The sequence below is a fragment of the Cygnus olor genome, chromosome 1 (genome assembly GCF_009769625.2).
Source record: "Cygnus olor isolate bCygOlo1 chromosome 1, bCygOlo1.pri.v2, whole genome shotgun sequence".
NCBI lineage: Eukaryota > Metazoa > Chordata > Aves > Anseriformes > Anatidae > Cygnus > Cygnus olor.
In genome coordinates, this window is record NC_049169.1 from 18,279,829 (window position 1) to 18,300,052 (window position 20,224).

General features: G+C 36.6%; 1 protein-coding gene across 6 annotated transcripts in view; it reads left to right on the top strand.

Annotated features, from left to right (window-relative positions):
- Positions 1–20,224, top strand: part of TAFA5 (TAFA chemokine like family member 5) — a 426,799-nt gene that overhangs the window by 344,954 nt on the left and 61,621 nt on the right. For 3 of the 6 annotated variants that reach the window (XR_005817391.1, XR_005817402.1, XR_005817394.1), the window contains exons 3-4: positions 320–447; positions 4,519–4,638. Coding sequence is in view for 2 of the 6 variants with exons in the window: in XM_040549107.1 (XP_040405041.1) it covers positions 320–447 (128 nt within the window). In the remaining 4 variants the exon portion in view is untranslated. The remainder of the gene's footprint in view (positions 1–319; positions 448–4,518; positions 4,639–20,224) is intronic. The other 3 variants (XR_005817393.1, XM_040549107.1, XM_040549093.1) reach the window with 1 other exon arrangement.

Consider the following 20,224-nt stretch of genomic DNA (forward strand, 5'->3'; position numbering starts at 1 on the left):
AGGCTCCAGTGGCTCCAATATTTCAATGACTGTAAGAAGCATGGAATTAAAAAGTTAGACGACTTTTGTGTTATTTTTATGTACAACAGGGCTATCTTTCGTTTGTTGTTGTTGTTTTTTAAGTTTCATTTTTATAAAGAAATTAGTTGGCACAGCAGGTGCAAATAATTTTGTAAATTGCCTAAGGCTGTTTACATCATAACCTGTGGCAGCATTATCAGATTATGAAAATAGACAACTCTAATGAGAAACTGCTTAGAGATAAGTGAAATGTGAACTCTCCTGCAAACCTCTTTTTATTTTTATTTTTTCTGTTCAGCACGAATTATCAAAACAAAACAGTGGTGTGAAATGCTTCCATGTTTAGAAGGAGAAGGCTGTGATTTGCTAATCAATAAATCAGGCTGGACCTGTACACAACCAGGAGGTCGGATAAAGACAACCACGGTAAGTCACTTCTCTTTTCTATATTTCCTCAGTTTCTTTTCCACTGTGGTTTACTGAAAAACAAAGAGTGAGATTTCTAATTGTTTTTCAGTACAGATATGTAAGGTCCAGTGCCTTATAATTAATCTATGAGTCCAAGTGTGCTTATTGAAATGCATAGCAATGTTACCACAAAGAAAGGAAAAATGTGTAATGCCCACAAGAGTGGAAATTATATCAAGGTTTTCTTAAAAGGGACCAGTGGTTTAACACATATATTCATACTGAAGAGAGTGTCTAACTCCTTCGCTGTATGAGAATTTTCTTATGCTGAGGAAGTATAAAATATAAAACTGAACACATGGTCTAGCAGGGCAAAAAGAAAGCTTTCACTAGGAAATGGGGAGGAAATGTTATTGCTATTCCTACCATACTGGAAAAGCAAGTTGCACAGATAGATCTTTAGTTTTCAACAAGACAATCAGTGAGACCTATAGAAAACCTAGTAGAAGATTTCTTCTTTTTAGCTTCATTTTGATCCTAGTTTATTGATAGAACCCTCAAATCTTTGATTTGGTGTCTTGGCACATGTACTTGTAGTGAATCTGAATGTGACAGTGATAGTTATTAGGACCTGTAATATGTCAAACATTTCTAGAAAATATACTCAAATGCCAATAATTTTCTAACTTCACAAATGGAAAAAAATCTTGAGAAGTATAATAGAGCAAGACTCTGATAGCTTGCTAGACCTCTTGAAATGATTTTTCCCCTATAATCTTTTTTTAGATTTACAGGGAGCTTGAGTGTAATTTAAATAAGGGCAATTGCAAGAATATTTTGTCTTAAAAGTACTTATTAGTGAGGACTAAATTAAGGCCCATCATCCCCTGCACAATTCCTCTGTCTGAGGAAGAGACAGACAGCAGTACAAAACCTTTTATAGCTTCAGAATATCTATATTTTAGAAAATTATATTTTTTTCTCTTTTATAAAAAGACTGAATATTTGATAAGACTTTCTAAGATATATGCAAACCAAACTCTATGAATTATGATCACTATTTTGATGCTCTTGTACTTGCCAGATGTAATTTTCATTATGGACAGGGCTGCAAAACTAACTCTGTTTCTGAGGTCTTACTTAAATATTGTTTGCCTTTATGTCTTTCAAATTCTAGTTATCTAAGTGTGGTTTTAAAAAAAAAAAATAATAATAATAATAAAAAAAAAAAAGGCCAGGAAGGGAATAAATGGTTTAAACTCTAATATTGGCTTCCAAGTCAAGGAGACCTAACATAGTAACTTTGTCATATTGATAGTATTATCTTAAGTCTTGTTAATGCAGAAGTGTTTTCTGGACTTGTGGTAAACAGATAACCCATGTACCATGACATATTATCAGCTGTCATTATAGTTCTTTATTTGGTGTTTTATGCTATGGCATGGCTGAGTAATTCAAAGTAAGCAGAAGATGTATCCTTCATTTTCTATTTTTAATAAAGGGTTTCAGATATCCTTTTAGATTTAACACCAGAAGTCTGATTCTGAACTCTTACTTGTCTGTATAGCTATTTAATGCTATTGACATGAATGGAATGACTCATGATTTTGATTAACACAAGAAATTATAATCATGCCCCATCTCAGTTAAATTATGGCCGTGACAAGTATAATATTATTAAGCAGACTTCCCCCACACAAAGCACGGAGTTGTCATTGGTGAGGAGTGATTCTGCCAAAGAGCCAACTATAGAACAGCTCTGAGCATAAGCCCTCATCTAACATCAAGCAGCCTTCAACAGTTGGTATCACACATGCAGACACACAACAAACACACAGTACTTTTCAGTCAAGCCAGACTAGCAACTCAGAATGTTTAAAGAAGCTCTGAATCCAGAACGGGAAGGAAAAAAAAAAAAAAAAAGGGCAAACAACAATAAGAAACCCCAAGTCATAATACGGTATTAGTCATAATCCACACCTGAGTTGTCAGGCCAATTGTGGCATCTAAGTATAGCAGAAAGGATCAGAAGTATGCTGGGAAAGACTAGGAAAATGGTCACCAGGAAGTATGGGGAAATGAATGTCCTAACATATTAAGTGAATTATTATACGTTAAATATATTATTAAGTGGAAATAATTATTAACCATATCTGCAGTGATAGCCACATTAGGTACTTCATTTGCTAACTACCAATTTTGTTAACTCACATTTGTTAATCTAATATTTGCAGGCCTTTCCTGCTTATATTAGCTGGTATTGTGAAGATGCTTGACACTAGGTCTTGGATTGTTATAGGGGTGATAGATCATTTAGCAGAGAGATCACTGGTAAATGCTGAAGACAATCATTTACTACCTGTACTGTGGCCAGAACAGTATTGAACTCTGATGGACTGAGACCAGCTGTTGTGATAATACCAACTTTTGCTTAGATTCCAGACGGTTGTGTGTAACTTTTGAAGAATTGGGTTTAGAAGTAGCACATGAAAATTTAGAACTAGTGGGGATTCTACCCAGGGCATGATTTCCTTCTTATGTGAGAATATATTATAGGACTTCTAGTTAAATATGATTCTACAAAAACAAGGATGAAACAGGATTCATTCTCTGTAGGTGAGTTTAACATTATTTTTCCCTATGAAAATAACAAACAAATAGCATATGAAAATACCTTTTGCTTCAAAGCACAAATACAATTTCTGTAAACTGCTACTTTATGCTTTGTGTCAAAATTCTTTAGACTATCTTTATGCAGAGCCAGATTTTTTCACTACATGGCACTTTTTGTAATCACCTCTGGAAATAATGCAACCAAATCAGAATTCTCCCCTCACATGGGTAGGAGTGTTTTATATCATTTTTGTGCTCACTTCGCACAGCTATAAATGACTACACAAGGTGCAAGGCAAAGGAGAATCAGGCTCAAAAGTATACTCTAAATGGATCTGGATGTCACTTCTGCCCTGTCATCCTTTCTACAAGGTGTGAATGAACCAAGGATTTTTCATCTGCTAAGAGGCTTTTAGAATCAAGCATTGACTGGGCTAACTGCCAATCTATATATTAAGCAGCTGACTGTCAATACAAGGAAACAATATGGGAACTTGTAAATGAAGACAGCAAGATAATGCTACACAATTGTTAGCACTTTCAACATACTAAGTACTTCCATATAACAGATGTCCTTACAGTCACTTTAAAATCACCTGCCTTACAAAGTTCTTCTTTTGCTACTTTCATTACACTTTAAATTCTTTTTTTTTAAAAAATATGAAGTTATATATGTTAAGATAGTATGTAGATTCAATAGTGCCAGAAGAGATGTGATATTTTTTTCAGAGATTGCTGAGAAGCGTATCCATTTTATATTTCAAGAAAAAAAAAAAGTGCCAGTACATAAATGAGAAGATACACAATATATTGGCTTTACAGGGGAGATTAATTTTAGCACCAAAGTGTATATATGTTGTCAATGATCCATCACTACCTAATTGTTGCTTAATTAATTCCTTCTTCTACATGATGTGATTTCAATACATGGAGCTTAACAGAACACTCATGCGCCAGTTCCTCAGTAGCTAACCTTTTAAAACCTTTGTGATTTTACTGCTAAATTAGCTGAAGTGGGAAATTAAAGAGTGAAGAAGCTAAGAGAGAGCTCACAGTGGATAAAAGGTGTAATTACTCTGACATGGAGCTCAGTGCTTAGCTAGTAAAATTTACTAAGGATCTAGCTTCACCAAGGGACGTGACTTTCTTAATAGAGTTTACTTACACACAGAGCAACTTAGCATTCCATGCCATTAATATAAATGACATGCTGGCTGGGTTGGAAAGGCAATTTGTTCTTTACCCTGAGAAATACAATAGCTGCTTTTATTGGCTGCAACTTGAATCAAGATTTTTCTGCAGAGCTTTATCATACACATAGGTATGATAAAGGTAGGTTGATTAATATGTACTGGTTTGCTTTTCATCATTGACTTACAAGCAATGTGTTCTCATTCATACCATTACATTCAAAGTAAAAAAAATATATAATATGTTACATACTTGTAACATACTTGAGAATTTACTTTTTTTTAGACTGAAGACCAGCTGGAAATGTCCTGAGGCCATGGTCTAGTGGTCTGAGCTTGGGACTGGGAGTCAGAAACTCCTGAGCTCTAATCCCGGCTCTGACAGTGACTCCCTCTGTGGCCTTGGGTAAGTCACTGAACCTCTCTGCCTCAGTTTCCCCAGCAGTAACAATAAGATTAAAGATCCCTAGCTTCTTACCTTAGTGAATCTGGGAGACCTGAGTTAACATTTTAAGAGGTTTAGAAATTCAGAGTAACTGAAAAATACAGATACTGTTATTTATAAATGTCCTTATTGGTGGTTCTCATGTTGTTGTTAGATATTCACATAACCTTGGCATTCCTGTACTTAGCTTCACCTACATTCCAGCTCTGAGTGTTTCTAAATGTGCATTTCATAGTTCTGCAGGTTAGCTGATTGTATTTGGTTAAGCTGTTTTGGGAAGTTTTTTGACATCTCACCAGTTCTAGTTGTGTGTCATTCCAGCACACAATATCCACCAAAATAAGCTTTCAGACAGCACAAGATTAGAGCAGTGGAATGATGCAAGCCTGCATGCCATACCAAATTAAGTTTCCCTCTTCCCCTTCGTCAGAAGTGGTCAACTTACGAAACAGATGCATTGGACCTACTTGTCAGCAGGTCATCTACCAAGTTCCCTCTCTCCTAACTGTAAAAGGAACACTACACAGAGACCAAAATTACAGAGGACATTTTTCAGGAGGCAGTTGTATCCCTTCATCTCAGTCCAAAGAATAGTTTTCAGAAACAAGTAGGAGGAAGTGATGGTCCTGAATTTTCTATTATTCATGGCCAAGACTGCTGGGGATCTTGGACTATATTTAAGCTATGGGACCAGGGGTGCATATATCCTAGTTTCAAAGTCCATATACGTGCACCATAGTGAGTCACAATGTCTTTGTCTTCTCTTTTTCTGTGTGGTCCTCTTCATGGTGGCATGCCTGCCCAGCCTTGTGAGAGATCTTAGGAGCAGCAGAAAGAGCTCTGTAAAATACATGTATGTGGTGAAATATATTGTTTCTTCAGGCTGATCCTCTTGCAGATCATCAGCCATTTTCACTCTAAATTTCTTGCTGGATTTCTAGAATCGTGGGTTAAGAAAAGTCACTATCCTTAATGTCACTAAGAACTCTCTCTATTCTTAACACCTGCTGTCAACCATTCAGAGCTTCGTGAGCTCTAAGACCATTTCTTCATCAAGCATTATGCATCACAAAGGCCTCTAAAACTAATTCATGTCTTGGCAAGGTGTTTCTGAAATTGCTATTTGAATAAAGCTTTCTGAGACCACTACCACATAATTAGCAGCTAGACCGAGCTACCTTTTATATGTTTTACCTTGTAAAATCACATACCATGTTGAGAAAGTTTAGAATATGAACACCTTCTCTGCAGATACTGTTAAGATTTTAAAAAACGTGATATTTAGATGTGTAACTGTAAATATGAACTACCAAAATTAGGTTACTCATAATTAACTTCTCATTCTGATGTAACTGCATATATACAAGATAAACCCTAATCGCAGTCCAGTGCTTTCACTGAGCCTTTTAATATTTTTTGATTGATTTAGTATTCTTCCTGGTTGTACTAGCATTCATTATGACAAAATACCAATTTTTGAAATGTCGTAGCCGTGTGCTTCAGCATACACTCTGTAGATTTGTACCCCAGGACCTAGATACAACTTGTTATTTATTTCCATGGCTTTTAAGAAATTTTTATGTTTTGAACAGAGTTTCCATTGCTCTAATTGCTTACAAAAGGTATCATTGTTTATAAATAGGTCATCATTCCACTACTGGAACTAGATTCCTTTCTGTTAAATTCTAAGCAAGTTAGCATGTGAGTTGTCTGTCTTAAGTCTCAGAGAGTTTAAGTCATGGTTTTAGATCTTGTATTAAACAAGAGTAAACAGCTAAAGGCAAGCTTACAAATAAAGTGGAAGGAAGATCTTCATGACTGCATGTCTTAAGTCCATCATGCATTGATGAATCTAAATAGAAATAATGTTCTCACGAAGCTGAGGAACCTAAATACAGTTAGATCATGCTATTGCTTCCCAATACACAAGTTCTCTTGCGTATTAGTACGGCTTCAATTAATAGTCTGTTCAAAAATGTGCAGTCCATTGTGGTATCAGTACAGTGACACACACACACCATTCCATCCCCTCCATCCCCATCATCCTTGTAAAAATACACTTCTCTGTGACAAACTGCAGATCTTCAAGTCCTAAAACCAAAATGCTAGCAAAGGTTTGACAATTTTTGTAGACGTCTGATGAAAAGAGCTGACAGAAACTTGAAGAACCACCTCCTTGGAGAGATTAGGTTCCTTCCTCTGTCCTGAATGCTGAATCCTGGTTCTACCAATGTTCGGTGATTCACACTTGCCTGAAGATAGACCACAATTTACTCCAGGAATAACTTGGAGTGAAATGTCTGAGTTGAAATTGTAATTTCTCAACATCTTAAACAATTCCATACAAGAAGATAGGGAAACACAGGTTTAGTTCTTTTTTTCAGAACACATATTTTCATGTTTTAATAGGGAATTATAATAGTCCCACATATATACAGAGTTACAGAAAATATGAATACCTATTTCTACTTGGGCTATTTTAAAAATATTGCAATTCCTTTGCAAATAAGTAAAGTCAATTTTCAGATAAATAAGATTTGTAGAGATATCTTTTCTCCCAGGATTGCTATTTTAACACATATTCATACTGGGAGGTAGCTTCTTGTATATTGTAGCCCTCAGTCCTGTCTTTCTATGCTAGTGTAGGGACAGATTTAAAGCTAAAGCTGGCTTACTGATTAATGCTGAGGAATTATATTTTTTATACGTGTGATATGGGTTATTTGATATTTAAAACTAGCTATTTCTCTTTAAAATGAGCTACACTGATCCTTTTAAGGTCTGAACCAGAAAGGTTTGAGTAAGTAAAAAACAAGTTCTACCCCAGGCAATAATAGGAAGATTCATGTGTTTGTGGAATAAACTTCATTTTCAGTAAAAACAAACAAACAAAACCCCACCTTGCATATTTTATTTTTATTTTTTTTTAATTATTATTCATTCTATACTTTGAAAACAGAATTCTAAAATGTATGTTAAAACCACATTGTAACTTGGGGTAATCATTGACTATTGTGTCATAGTCTAAACTCATCCACTACATCATGGACATCTAACGTGTTCAAGTATATGCAAAGCTTTAAAAGCTGCATTTCAAAGAATGCCTAAATTGCTACTTGGGTCCTGATTAAACAACAACAACAAAAAACAACAACAAAAAACTTTAATTTGAAATTCTTTTCAAATCCCTCAATTTTGTAATGCATCAGTAAAAATATGTGGGGATGTATAAATAAAATTATATGGGGATAAGATTCTCAGTGACCTCAAAACCAAAGAAAGAACCTGAGTTTTAAAAATGGAAGGCCAGGGCATAGAAAATTGAGAACTATAATGGATGATTCAAGTCTGCATGAGAGAATATAGGCTTATCAGAGAATGGATGTGAAGATGCTGATACTAGATTTTACTAGAATAGAATAGAATAGTTCAGTTGGAAGGATCCTTTAAAGATCATCTAGTCCAACTACCTGACCACTTCAAGCCTAACCAAATGTTAAAGCATATTAATGAGAGCATTATCCAAATGCCTCTTGAACACTGACAGGCATGGGGTATCACTTAGAATCCTGTTCCAGTGTTTGACCACATTACAGTAAAGAAATTTTCCTTAATGTCTAGTCTGAACCTTCCCTGGTGCAGCTTTGTGCCCATCACTCATATTCTATCTATTCAAACACTTAAGGGTATTAAAGGCATCTTGTATGGGGTGGGCATAAATGACATCATAGAACCTATAGGAGATCATTGCCATTTTGGGGTGGCAGCTGTAGGCCATTCAGGACAAGCTAGGTCACTACCTACCTGCATCAAGCAACTACATCTCATTCCTCATCTGCCAAACCAGACAATTTCACACAGTGTTGCCCAATCCTACAATGGTTTAGTCTTCACAATAGACTGACATATGTCTGAAAGTTCTGATTTCTTGTATGAATATAATAAAAACAATTTTCATTTAATAAATGATTGCAAAGAGAGACTGAGGAAACAATCCTGAATATTGCAATTTCTTGAATCACTTTAAGTAGCACAATACACTAAGATGTGATTCAATAGATGTTATATGCCATGTAGCTGAAGTGAAAGGGTCTACATTATACATTGTACGTGTGGAAGAAATGGAGGAAGGTGGAAGGACCGGTGATGGTGGAAGACAGAGGACCTGTGAACAGCACGTAATAGCAGTTAACAGGAGTGTATTGATCTAGGTCGAGGTGGCCCAGGAGGTGAGAGGTTTGTGAAAGGTCTAATTTTATTTTATTAAGAGTAGTTTCAAAAGCATAAAAGATGCAAATGGGGAAGAAAGCTGTAACACACTCAACACAGAACTTGAGTGTACAGTTTAAGTCATTTTTTTTTTATTTTTTTTTTATGGGAATGTAATGGAATACTATGAAGCTTGGAAACTGGTATGTCACATCAACATGAAGAATTTAAAATGATGCCAAAAATATTACACACCCATTTTGCATAGTGAGAATGTTCATAGTGCAAGTGTTAGAAGATGAAGCTGTTGAAAATTCATATCCATTTTGGAACATTTCTTTTTTAAGAATACCCCCAAAAAAATTCTGTTAAATCACACAAAACAAGCTAGAATTTTTGGACTGAACAAAACAAGCAGTCAATAAAGAAAATTAAATAGATGTGATAGCACAGGGTTTTCAATAATTTGTTTGAGACGTTATTTCCTAAAATCATACTTGAAAATTAATTCAGAAAGTCCTGTCACGTTGAAAACTGCCGTTTCAACAAGAAACTGATGGAGGACCTGTGAACAGCACATAATAACAGTTAACAGGAGTGTATTGATCTAGGTCGAGGTGGCCCAGGAGGTGAGAGATTTGTGAAAGGTCTAATTTTATTTTATTAAGAATGGTTTCAAAAGCATAAAAGATGTTAAGCCCTTAAGTGTTATTGAAAATCTGTGGAAGGCAGGCACATAACAGACATTTCTGTTTTTCTATATTCCCCTGCTCTATTTTCATTAAGCATCTGGAATAGAGCTCCAATACTTAGTAGCATTATGTCTGCACACAAGTTTCTTTTCCTTGGGGGCAGACCTAAAGGATAGCCTTGTCTGTTTTTCAATCTAGTTAACTCCTGCTTGTAAGACTTTGTTCTCATCTATTCCTTCTGTTCTCATGCATATGAGCAGGCTAGGGTATACAGGAAGACAATTCAGCTAGCAATAGCCCAAGGTTTAGGTTATTCATGCTTTCATTAGATTCTCATTACATGGCTGAGACCAGAGGTTGGATGTGAGGGAGACTGGCTGTTGTTTGATCCAAATCAAACCAGGCAGTGAGGGTGTGTCAGTAAAATCAAACAGCAATATATAGGGAAATAGGACCTTTGTCTTTCAACTGACAATGCTGCTTCATGATAGCCTAAATCAATCTAAATCCAGTCTGCCCCAGTAATATCCTCCCACCCCACTTTGGCTGAGCATGCCTGACCTTTCTTTAGGGCAAGCAGTAAGTGCTTGTGGAAATGTCTGGTATACCCAAAAAGGAATTAGTTTTTGCCAGGTTAGTTTTCTTTCAGCCATATCAGCTCCAGAATAATCTTGAATAATACCAACAACTGCTGCAGGATATCCAAATAGTTTCTTCAGCTAATGTTGTTATTCTTCCCCATTTGCACTTAACAAAGAATTCTGCAGTTGCCTCTGAGGTGCAAACGAAGCACTTGAAATACATCCCTCATATGAAGTACACTGGCATACCCTATTTGATGGAAAAAAATACTTGAAAGCCTATGTCCTGTACTGTAGAGAATGCTGTACTGTTCTACAGTAAGGATTTTAGCGTTAGCCTGTCTACTCTCTAATAATGGTCCCCTTTTTTATCAATGTATATATAAGCGTACATATCACAATTCAAAATTGGAATGCTGTCCAGCTGTGTATAATGTAATGACAGGGTGATTTCTGAAGAAATATTTATTTCTACTGATAGACATCGGACATCTTCAGGTACAGCAAATAAATATGGATTTCACATAAGACTAAGAGATATTCCCTTAAAGAAATAATTTTGGTAACTGGAAAGGGAGCAACATGTTACTGTAGGGACATTCTTCTCGGAACATTCCTGAGACCTAGCTGGACATGTGATAATATAGCATCAAACAGCTTGCAAAGGAACAGTGAGTCATAAAAATAGAGGGGAGGGTTGAGGGGGAGAAACACTGTTGTCTGTGAAAATTATTTAGTCTCTGTGACTAGCTAAAAAGAAGTTGGCTGAGATCTGCAGGGCTGCAGTGAATTGTAACTCTTAGAGGTCAAATTCAAATAATAATTAAAACCCTAATTCTTGATACAGGCCAAATTTAAAGAGGTAATGCACTTAGGGAGGGAAGCATGTAGTCCCAGTATGGTATTTCCTTTACTGTTTGAGATCTTTATCTGATCACCAGAGACCAAGGAAGCATGATAAGGACATTTCACAGAATATCTCCACAGCGTATCTAGAGGAGGTTGCCACATTTCTCTGTAAATCCCACATACCTGCCAGACAGGAGCATAACCCGGATGAAGCCTGTTTGCAGTCCTTTTTTCAAGACCAATGAGTCCAGGCAGAGAAAATAATTAAAAAATAACTTTGTGGCCTAGTAAGAAGGGGACTTCTCTGGTGGAGAAGGAAGCATCAGGTACTGATCGTACTGGTGCTGTTTCTTAATTGAATATGTGTAAACCCTGAGGGAAGATCTTGTCTTCCCTGGTTATGTTTTTCTGCTGAATCCGGAGCTGTCCAGGTGACTTAGGCATAGTTTGAATGTTGGTAGCAGGCTAGGAGTCCCCTGGGGACTCAGGCATAATTTATGTGCTGATACACTGCTCTCAGATACTGCTTGAGCTTAGTGACTTTGCTTCATAAACCAAGGCACTTCTGAGTATCTCAGGAAGATCTGCTCAGGTGTTTGTGAATCGTAGTGCCCTGTTGTGTGTGTGTCCCCTCCTCCAGTTTTTTAGTTTTTTTTTTTAATTTAGATACCTTCAGTGGAAGCTTGGCTACTAGAATCTAGACTTAAATTGAATTTAAAGAAGAGTACCTGAAAGGATTGAAAGATAGCATAAAAATCCCTGATGGAGCTAAAATGTAACTGTTGATAGCTGCTTTGAATGTGTAGGTAAAATACATCACAATACACACAGGAAAATCAAACAAGAACAACCAAACACAGGTAGCTTTGTCTGTGTAGAATTACATAAAGCATTTCTTGAACTGTCCAAAATGGTGGCTAATGGGGGAGCCAGGGATGAAGCCAGTGACAATGCATGACTAATTCAATGTAGAGGAAGAGGGAACATATAAAGTAGCCTGCAGAGACAAAAGTATGGGTAGAGAAACTTTTAGGAGGGGTAAAAAATAGCAGTTCTGTGTACTAAGCTGTGGAATTGTTTCTTAGAACTGAAAACTCCAGCAGTTGTTCAGTTCAAGGCTACCTTATACAGAGACCTAGCAAGTGTACTGTGGGGATCAGTCTTGTATTGGTACTACATGACATACATTAACTGAATAGTCTTTACCAGCTCAAACATTCTATTTATTTTTTTTAGCATCTTTATAAAAGCCATGGTGGGATAACACATAAACCATATGAGGGGAAGAGTTGTGATGTTCTCAAATGAGTCATCAGAGAGACTTAATTTTTTCTCACGGAGATTAGTTGTCTGCTCAGCCAGACAGCACAGTGGTTACAGAAATTTGTCATTAAATTGTGCTGTGGAGTAATATTTCAGTTTCTTTTATGGGATTGAATGCATATGGGGAGGTGATGGGATTTATTTCAGTATTACATTAGTCTTTGCCATCTCGTAGCCAGGTTTAGGCCTTCAGATTGTAGAATAAGTCTACAATCATAATAAGTTTGGACTTGGAAAAGTAATAAATGTGCACAGTGAAATCTTTGAATAGAAAGTTGAGGATGTCTCCACCAGATTACAGGAAACAGAGTACACTGATGTGGAAGATGTTCCCTTAAGGTAGAATGAACTCTTTTCCTATGCCCTTGAAATCACTAACAATAATAAAATGAACAACTAATTATTTGAAATAAAGTGAGAATCAGTAAATCTCCACATGGGCTAGTATCCCTGAGGGTTTTTTTTTTTTGTTACTGTTTTTCCTTTCCTTTTCCTTTCTACCTTTTTTTTTTTTTCTTTCTACATGAAGTCCTGAGAATCTCTTAGTGTGTTTTTTTCTCTTACAGAACATTGTTTATAGTTGTTCAAACCACAAAAGGTTTATACACTTTGTGGCATGGAAATATAAAAAATTTTTAAAAAGTAGTTTTCATGGTTATGGAAATACTGATACTTAGTTCTTATAACAGCAAAGGAAGCCTACTGAATCCTTTTCCTTCTAGATAGCCCTTAAAGGAGTTCTATCACCAATTTGAAAGACAGTTAGACAAAATATGATGAGGCTGAGCAGTGGTGTTTATTATGTCTGGTATATTTTAATGAAGGATGGCATGTACTTGTGAGTTAATTTTTTTTGTCTTCCATGTGAAGTGGGTCATACAACTGAAGGTGCATTTAGTGGCCTCGATGATGTCTTAAGGGGTGGTACTACCTCAGATCAACAGAGAAAGCGTTACTGTACATGAGAACTGTTCAGGGCTGCTTTGGGTGAAGGGTTAATGTCCTCTGTCTTTAACATCCTCTAGATGTTTGACATACAGTCATAGCATGGGAAAGAATCAGTTACAAGGCAATTATGAGAGTTTCTCACTTTGACAATGAGACTTGACACATCTGGAGCTTGGACTAGGACACAAATTATGTGGTTGGATTTATTTCTGAGAATTTTGAATTTTGAAATGAATTCATAACCAGGCACAGTGTAAGTATCTGAGCCAAGGACATGAGCAAACATGCCCACCTTAACCATCCAAACAGAGAATTAGGTGCCTATGTAGATCTCCACCAGCACATTGAATTTTTTGTCTCCAATGGCTATGTTCAGGCTGTTTTTTATTAAATGTAAGTTTTAAAATGCATGTATGTTTCAGGGAAATAGTTCTGTATTGTAGTTCTTTCCCTGATTAATGTCAGCTACATGGCATGGGCAGTTTCTATTCTTTCTGTTCTCCGTGGGACTTCATGATTTGCTGCAGAGTGGCTTAGGTTTTGGAAGTGGAGTGACAAATAGTCTCATTCAGGACATATGATCATGGCATTTCCCTGAATTTCCTGGTGATTCAATATCCTTTGTGCTTGTGGTATAGATGCATCCTAGATGCATCCTAGATGCATCCTAGATGCTACATGAAACTATTATGAAGATATTGCATGTCCCTCTTGTCATTATTCTCAGCTGAAGTACAGCCATGTCTTTCGTGACTTCTCCTGGTGATTTATAGACTGGCTTCATATTTTTGTCTGCCTAAATCTACAGGATAGCATAGGAGCCTTAGTTTTGAAAGACAGGTGTCCATCTCCTCGGAATATATACTTCTAATTCTGCATCAACAATGAAAATTTAAATTTCATTAACATGTAAAATTCAGACTAACTTCAGAGATATCTGACAAAAAGAAATCCTAAATGACACACAAATTAAAAGATTGGATTTGTCAGGTTTATATACTTATGACCTAACCTATCCTTTTATGTTGCTTGTCAAGTGTTCTTTGTGGAGTTTTTTACTCAGACTTCTGAAATCTGTCCATAGTAACTTACTGTTTGTGGAAGGAACAGAAATTGGAGCTATCGGTGAATTTGAACCCAGGCTACTGCAGTCAATCAAATTGGATATTAGGAAAAGGTTCTTCACTGAGAGGGTGGTCAGGCACTGGACCAGGCTTCTGAGGCACCAAGCCTGCCAGAAGTAAAGAATCCTTTGGACAATGCTCTGAGACACATGGTTTGATTTTTTTGGGTGGTTCTGTGTGGAACTAGGAGTTGGACTTGATGATCCTTGTGGGTCCCTTCCAACTAGGTATATTCTGTGATTCTATGACTCAATCCAGAGTATCAGGTTTACCTATATAGCACTGTAGTACACATGTTCAGAGGAGGGTGTAGGTAGAGGTTAGATGCAAAATGCATTTGAGGGAGGCAGATTCCAAGCATTTAAGTTTCATTCATAGCTTTATTTTAAGAGTCACATTTTATGTCTTTATTTTGAAGTCAAATCATCCCCTGATGATTCCTCAAATTCCAGGAAAAATATTGACCTGGAGGAGGACAGCCTTTCTTTCATCTCCATTTCATTCGTTGTTTGGGCAGGGAGATTAAGGGTATACTTGCAATTTCAAGATACGGGAGTCATCCTGTTTTTCAGTAGGCTGTTACATTAAACATACTTCCTCTCATATGTTTTTCCTTTGCAAAGTCCTCTCTTCTATTTCTTCTCATTCTTCGTGTAACTAACTACTGAAACCATTTGAATTACACAATGAATGAATTTGTGTGTATAATCCTAGTTAATCGGTCCTCTAATTAAAATGTATATTCTCTATCAAGTGGCTGTGTTTCTGTCATCTTCATCTTCTCTTGACCCTTTTTAAAAACTGATAAAAATATAAGACCGTAGTACATTCTTAAAATAAGAATGTAAGTCAAGCCAAGAGTACTTGGGTAGCATACTATGCAGCTGTTCTGCTCCAGGGAGTATGAAAATGTCCCTACCTGCATTACTGAAATAGTCACACTGTTCTGATGGGTTGTCATCTGAGTATTATGAAATGTCATCTGAGTATTACGAAAGTATACATAATGAAATTATGTATACTTAGGATTGCAGAAAACCACTCCCACTTCATCAGCCAGAAGTAATTTCTCATTTTTCATTTAGAAAAATCAAAAGAAACCTGGGTCAGATCTTCCTCTGGCAGTACATTTTAGGCCAAGCATTTATTTGTGTTTGATTCAACAAATAAAATCAAACTCTAATAAAAGAGTATGTTGTCTTTTTAATGATGAACTTGAAGGAAATACAAGGAACTGACAGAACCCTCTTCTCTGCAATATAGTCATTTTAATGAAAGCTAGGAATGCAGAATTTTATAATGCATGTATATTTTAAATGTGTCAAATTAATGAACTTTAAAATGGAACAAAAAATTTTGGAGCATCTCCCAACGTGTTGCAGAATTTGCTGATAAGGCAGTTTGTATTTGAGTGTTATTCCTATTGGAAGATACAGCATTGAGCATATTTGTCAGCTTTTAACAAAATTATTGAAGTACTGGGAATTTGCATAGAAATAACACAAGTTTTTAAAAGGAAAACAAAGAAAAAATATAGGCATGCACAAAACATCTGTCATATAAATGTATTCATACAAAAAATCCTTCCATGAAAACAAACATCGCATAAAAATTTGGCAACGTAGCTTATAAGAGTATTATAGCTAGGTTGTAAAAAGTGAAATATCTGCACATCAGGGTTTATATGACTTTTCAAGGAAATCTTCATTACAGTGTCATAAAGCTTAACCAAAATCACATTATCTGAAGAAAAAAAAAATCACTTATTTGCAGTTACCAGATGTAAAAAATAATTTGATACACAATATATGTTGTGTTACAATTTCAAATGTATGGTGTTGCAGTTGTAAGGTTGTACTGTGAGCAGTGGGACTAATGTAATAACAGTTTATTCCCTGCAAACCTGATTAGTTTTCCTTCATATCACACAGTAGTCCAAGACCCCCAGCCCTTCTCAGAGCTGCAAAAGCATCTAGTTCCCTCGTGTCCCCTGCTTCCCATTACTACTGTATCCTATGTTTCTTTCTACCGACAAAATGCCATAGATACTCTATGGCCAGCTAGCCATATGAGCAGGCTGTTTGTGCTGACTGACCCTCCAGCTGCAGTCAGTTCTTCACATCAGTAGGAGCATTAATAAACATTAATTTGTCATTAACATTTTTTTCACTCTGCATTATTACCAAGCTTTCAAACATTCAGGGTATTTTTGAGATGTCTATGAAATGTAGTTGAAAGTGGTCTACAGGCTCAAAAGCTATTAGTTTGAGAAGGAACTATTAAACCTCACAACCAGAAACTGGGTTAGGAGTGTTAAGTAATAAAGTTAGTGCGTGTTATTGTTGATTTTTTCAGAATTATTTTTGTTGATTGATTTTACAAGTATCACATCTTTTTAAAGTTCAAAGTTGTCACAACTTTACCAACAAAATGATGCACTGAAAAGGTGTAATGAAGCTCACAAAATTATTATAAAAATATATTTATTTTTTTTTTAAATGAAACCTTACTCCAGGCACAGTCTAGTCACAAATCATGTATGCAGTGTGATTTTTTTGCTAGCATCAACAAGACTGAATACATGCTGTACTGTATTGGCTACAATATCAAATGTGAATTCTTGGTGCAGGTTCTAAGTTGTCAGCGTGCTGCATTAATAAAATTACAATATATCCTCTGAATATTAGTTCAAGAATAGCCCCCAAGTTCCATATTCAGAGTGGAGAATATTCCCAAATAAACCTGCTCATATGATGAGGTTTTCTTTTTAATGATAGTGTAGTGTCTACTTACAAATGCAGAGGTAGGCAATTACTATGTCAAGAATATATACTTCGGTGTAACTATGTACCATTAAGCATGAGGGCATCTTCCGTAGACCTGAGAGGCTCAGTTAGCCAGCCTATGCTCCTCCACAACTGAGTCTGACCTACACTGTGGTCCAGCCTTAGAAGACTTGAACCTTATGCACAGCCCACGTGCCCATCTTATCTAGGGCAGCCAGCGAGTGAAGCAGAAACGAACTAACGTGGACTTCAAATGGCTTCTTCTTAGCAGTGTGGAAGCAGTCTCCAAGCACATCATGTGGGAATAAGATGGCAATGTAGCAATTACTGACAAATATTTTCTCATTGTTTTTGCCTTTTCCATGGGAGGAGGTCTGAACAGCCCTTTGTCTTACCTTATTTGCTGCTGCTGCTGGTGTTTCTTCTGAGTCTTGATAGATATGAAAAAGCAGAATTTACTGAGCTTGGTTCAGTAATACTCATTTGACCAGCATAGAGTATGAATGTTTCGTCATGCTGCACAGTTTTGTACAAACTGTACTGTATGTAAGAAATATCTAGTGTTTTCACCAAATTGCTGTAAGATTTGGTAATCTTTGGTATTCTTTTCATTCTGTTACTTCTTTATGTTCTGTATACAACTTCTGTCTGTTTTTTTCCTTAGTATATGTACAAATAAAAGTCTCTTGTTGGTGAACAATCAAACACTTTAGAAGAACTTCAGTCTTTTCAGTAAATGAACAGCACTGACATAAGCAAGACTGAGTTCTGTGAAAACCCATATTTTTAGGTGGAGATTTGCTTACAATTTTTTTCCAAGTGGGTTATTTTACAGTGGCTTAATATTATTGCTGGAATATGCATATATAATATATATTTCTTAATTCTCTGATACTGTCATAAAGTACTATGATTTCTGGAAAGATTCCCTTTAAAAAAAATGGTATTCCATTAGGAGCTAATAAAGAGAAAAAGAAGAAAGAATAAGATAGCTCCAGCTCGCCATGCTTCTTTTGATGCATCCCAGCTCCTAGAACAAGCGTAATATCTGTTTTTGTAATGTCTACAGTATATGTTTTGGTAAAATAATTTTGTCCAGCTCTCCCTCATGCCTGCAAAAAAATGCACATAGCTCTTATGCTAAAACTGCCACCATGAAATGATACACTGTCCCACTCCTGACACCTCCATGTTGCAGGTGACAGGAATAGGAACTGAACTGTGGTTTGGAAAGGGGCAAAAATATTATTGCTTCTACAGGTATGCTGATGCCCTCTTAGAAGTTTTCTGGAAAAGTCTTATTTAAAGTTACCTGGAAAATCTTAGACTACATTGCTGTTTTCTCACTTGCAGTATCATCTGCCAACTGCAGATTTCATCTTTCAGACAGGTTTCACGTGAGATGGTTATTGGCCTCCAAACAGGCATCTAGTGTTGCTTTCAGTGAAGGACTTGCTGTGAATCTCTCTTGCTGCTTTATCATAAGCAGCATCTTAAACATAAGTAATCTCATTAACACTCAGAGTCCTCTGAAGATAGGGCAGCCCTGATAAGGGTTAATCAGAGAGCTTTCATCTTCAGTGCGTGACTACTCATTTGGGTCATTTGAGTTAGTAACTCATAAAGAGCAAGGAGCCAGTGGACTCCGCCAGCTCTAAAAGAGCTGCTGCTCTCCCAGCACTCTGCCTCCTGTAGAGCCTGTGCAAGCTGACTCAACTTGGTTGCAGGAGCAGCTTAGTCTTGCTAGAGAGAATGATCCGTTTTGTACAATCGCATGGAAACAAAATCTCGCAAATTAGGATGAACATGAAGAATACAGGAAACATAAGAAATACATAACCAATTTGAGAAATCCAGCAGCTATATTTCTTTTCATAGAGAAGGCATATTTGCTACTTTCTTTACTCTATTTCCCTTGTGACAAACTGAGGTGAAGCTATCACTCTCATGCCTAGTGGTGGAGAGTAGCCTGCTGTTAGCAGCAGAGATTGCACTGCTGATAGCATTTTTGGTTTTAAGAGTTCAAAAAGTGCATAACAAAGATAAAGGACCCACCATTATCATCATCTTAGTAAAAGTGCTTGTTAAAATAAGAGGGAAGAATGTATTTTGTATACTATTGGTAATATCTTGTAATAAAGGTAAGAGTTATAAGAGTTTAGGACTAGGTCTCAGATTAATTTATATGAGGAATGATACATTCTATGATTCACATTAAATTAGTTTTTGCATATATTTCATTTTTATTCTCGGAAAAGTAGGTGATGTGTCTGAAATATGATTTTAAAATGTGTCTTCTAAAGTGAAAGTCCCAAGTTACAAGGGATATATGTTCACAAAAATTATTTTTAGCTTTTTTGTTGTTCAGAAGAAACAGATGCACCATAATAAGCTGAGGATTGATTCAAATTGATCCGAGGATTAGAAAACCATCATACTTTGTAGATAGACATAATTTATTGTAACAGTTCTTCAGCTGGGAAGTACGTACTCCCTGTTAGGGTGTGGTATATACACATGGGAAGGGGAAGAGGGTTGCTCCTGAAGGCAGCAGAGAAGGTGTAGCTGGGACAGAGATGATGGCAGGGGAAGAAGCATGCTGAAATGGTTTCAGCGGAGTGGAAGAGGAAGGGGGGGAGGGCTGGGGGAGATAGAGCAACAGAAAAATCAGTGTCTGCTCAGTCCAGTGGCTGCCACTGCAGTGCTGACATCTCCAGCAGCTCAGCTGGACGTGGATTGGGACCAAATGTCTCTGGTCTTTTTGTTTTCAGAACTGGTTTGCAAAGGTTAGGAGCTGAAGGTCTTAGCTATTCAGCTGTAGACTCTGTGAGCGATCATTTTTGGTATACTGCCTCTCTTGGTTTTGGAGGCTTGTAAATACATAACATTTGCATTTATTTTCTGAAAGGCTTTCTGAAGTACAAGCAAGAATTTCCCTAGCCCTTTATTTGTGAAGCAGAGGGATGCCTGAGGCAAAGGATGAGGAGAGGGGAAAAAAAAGAGTGGCAAAAAAACTTGCGGGTGATAGGCTGCTG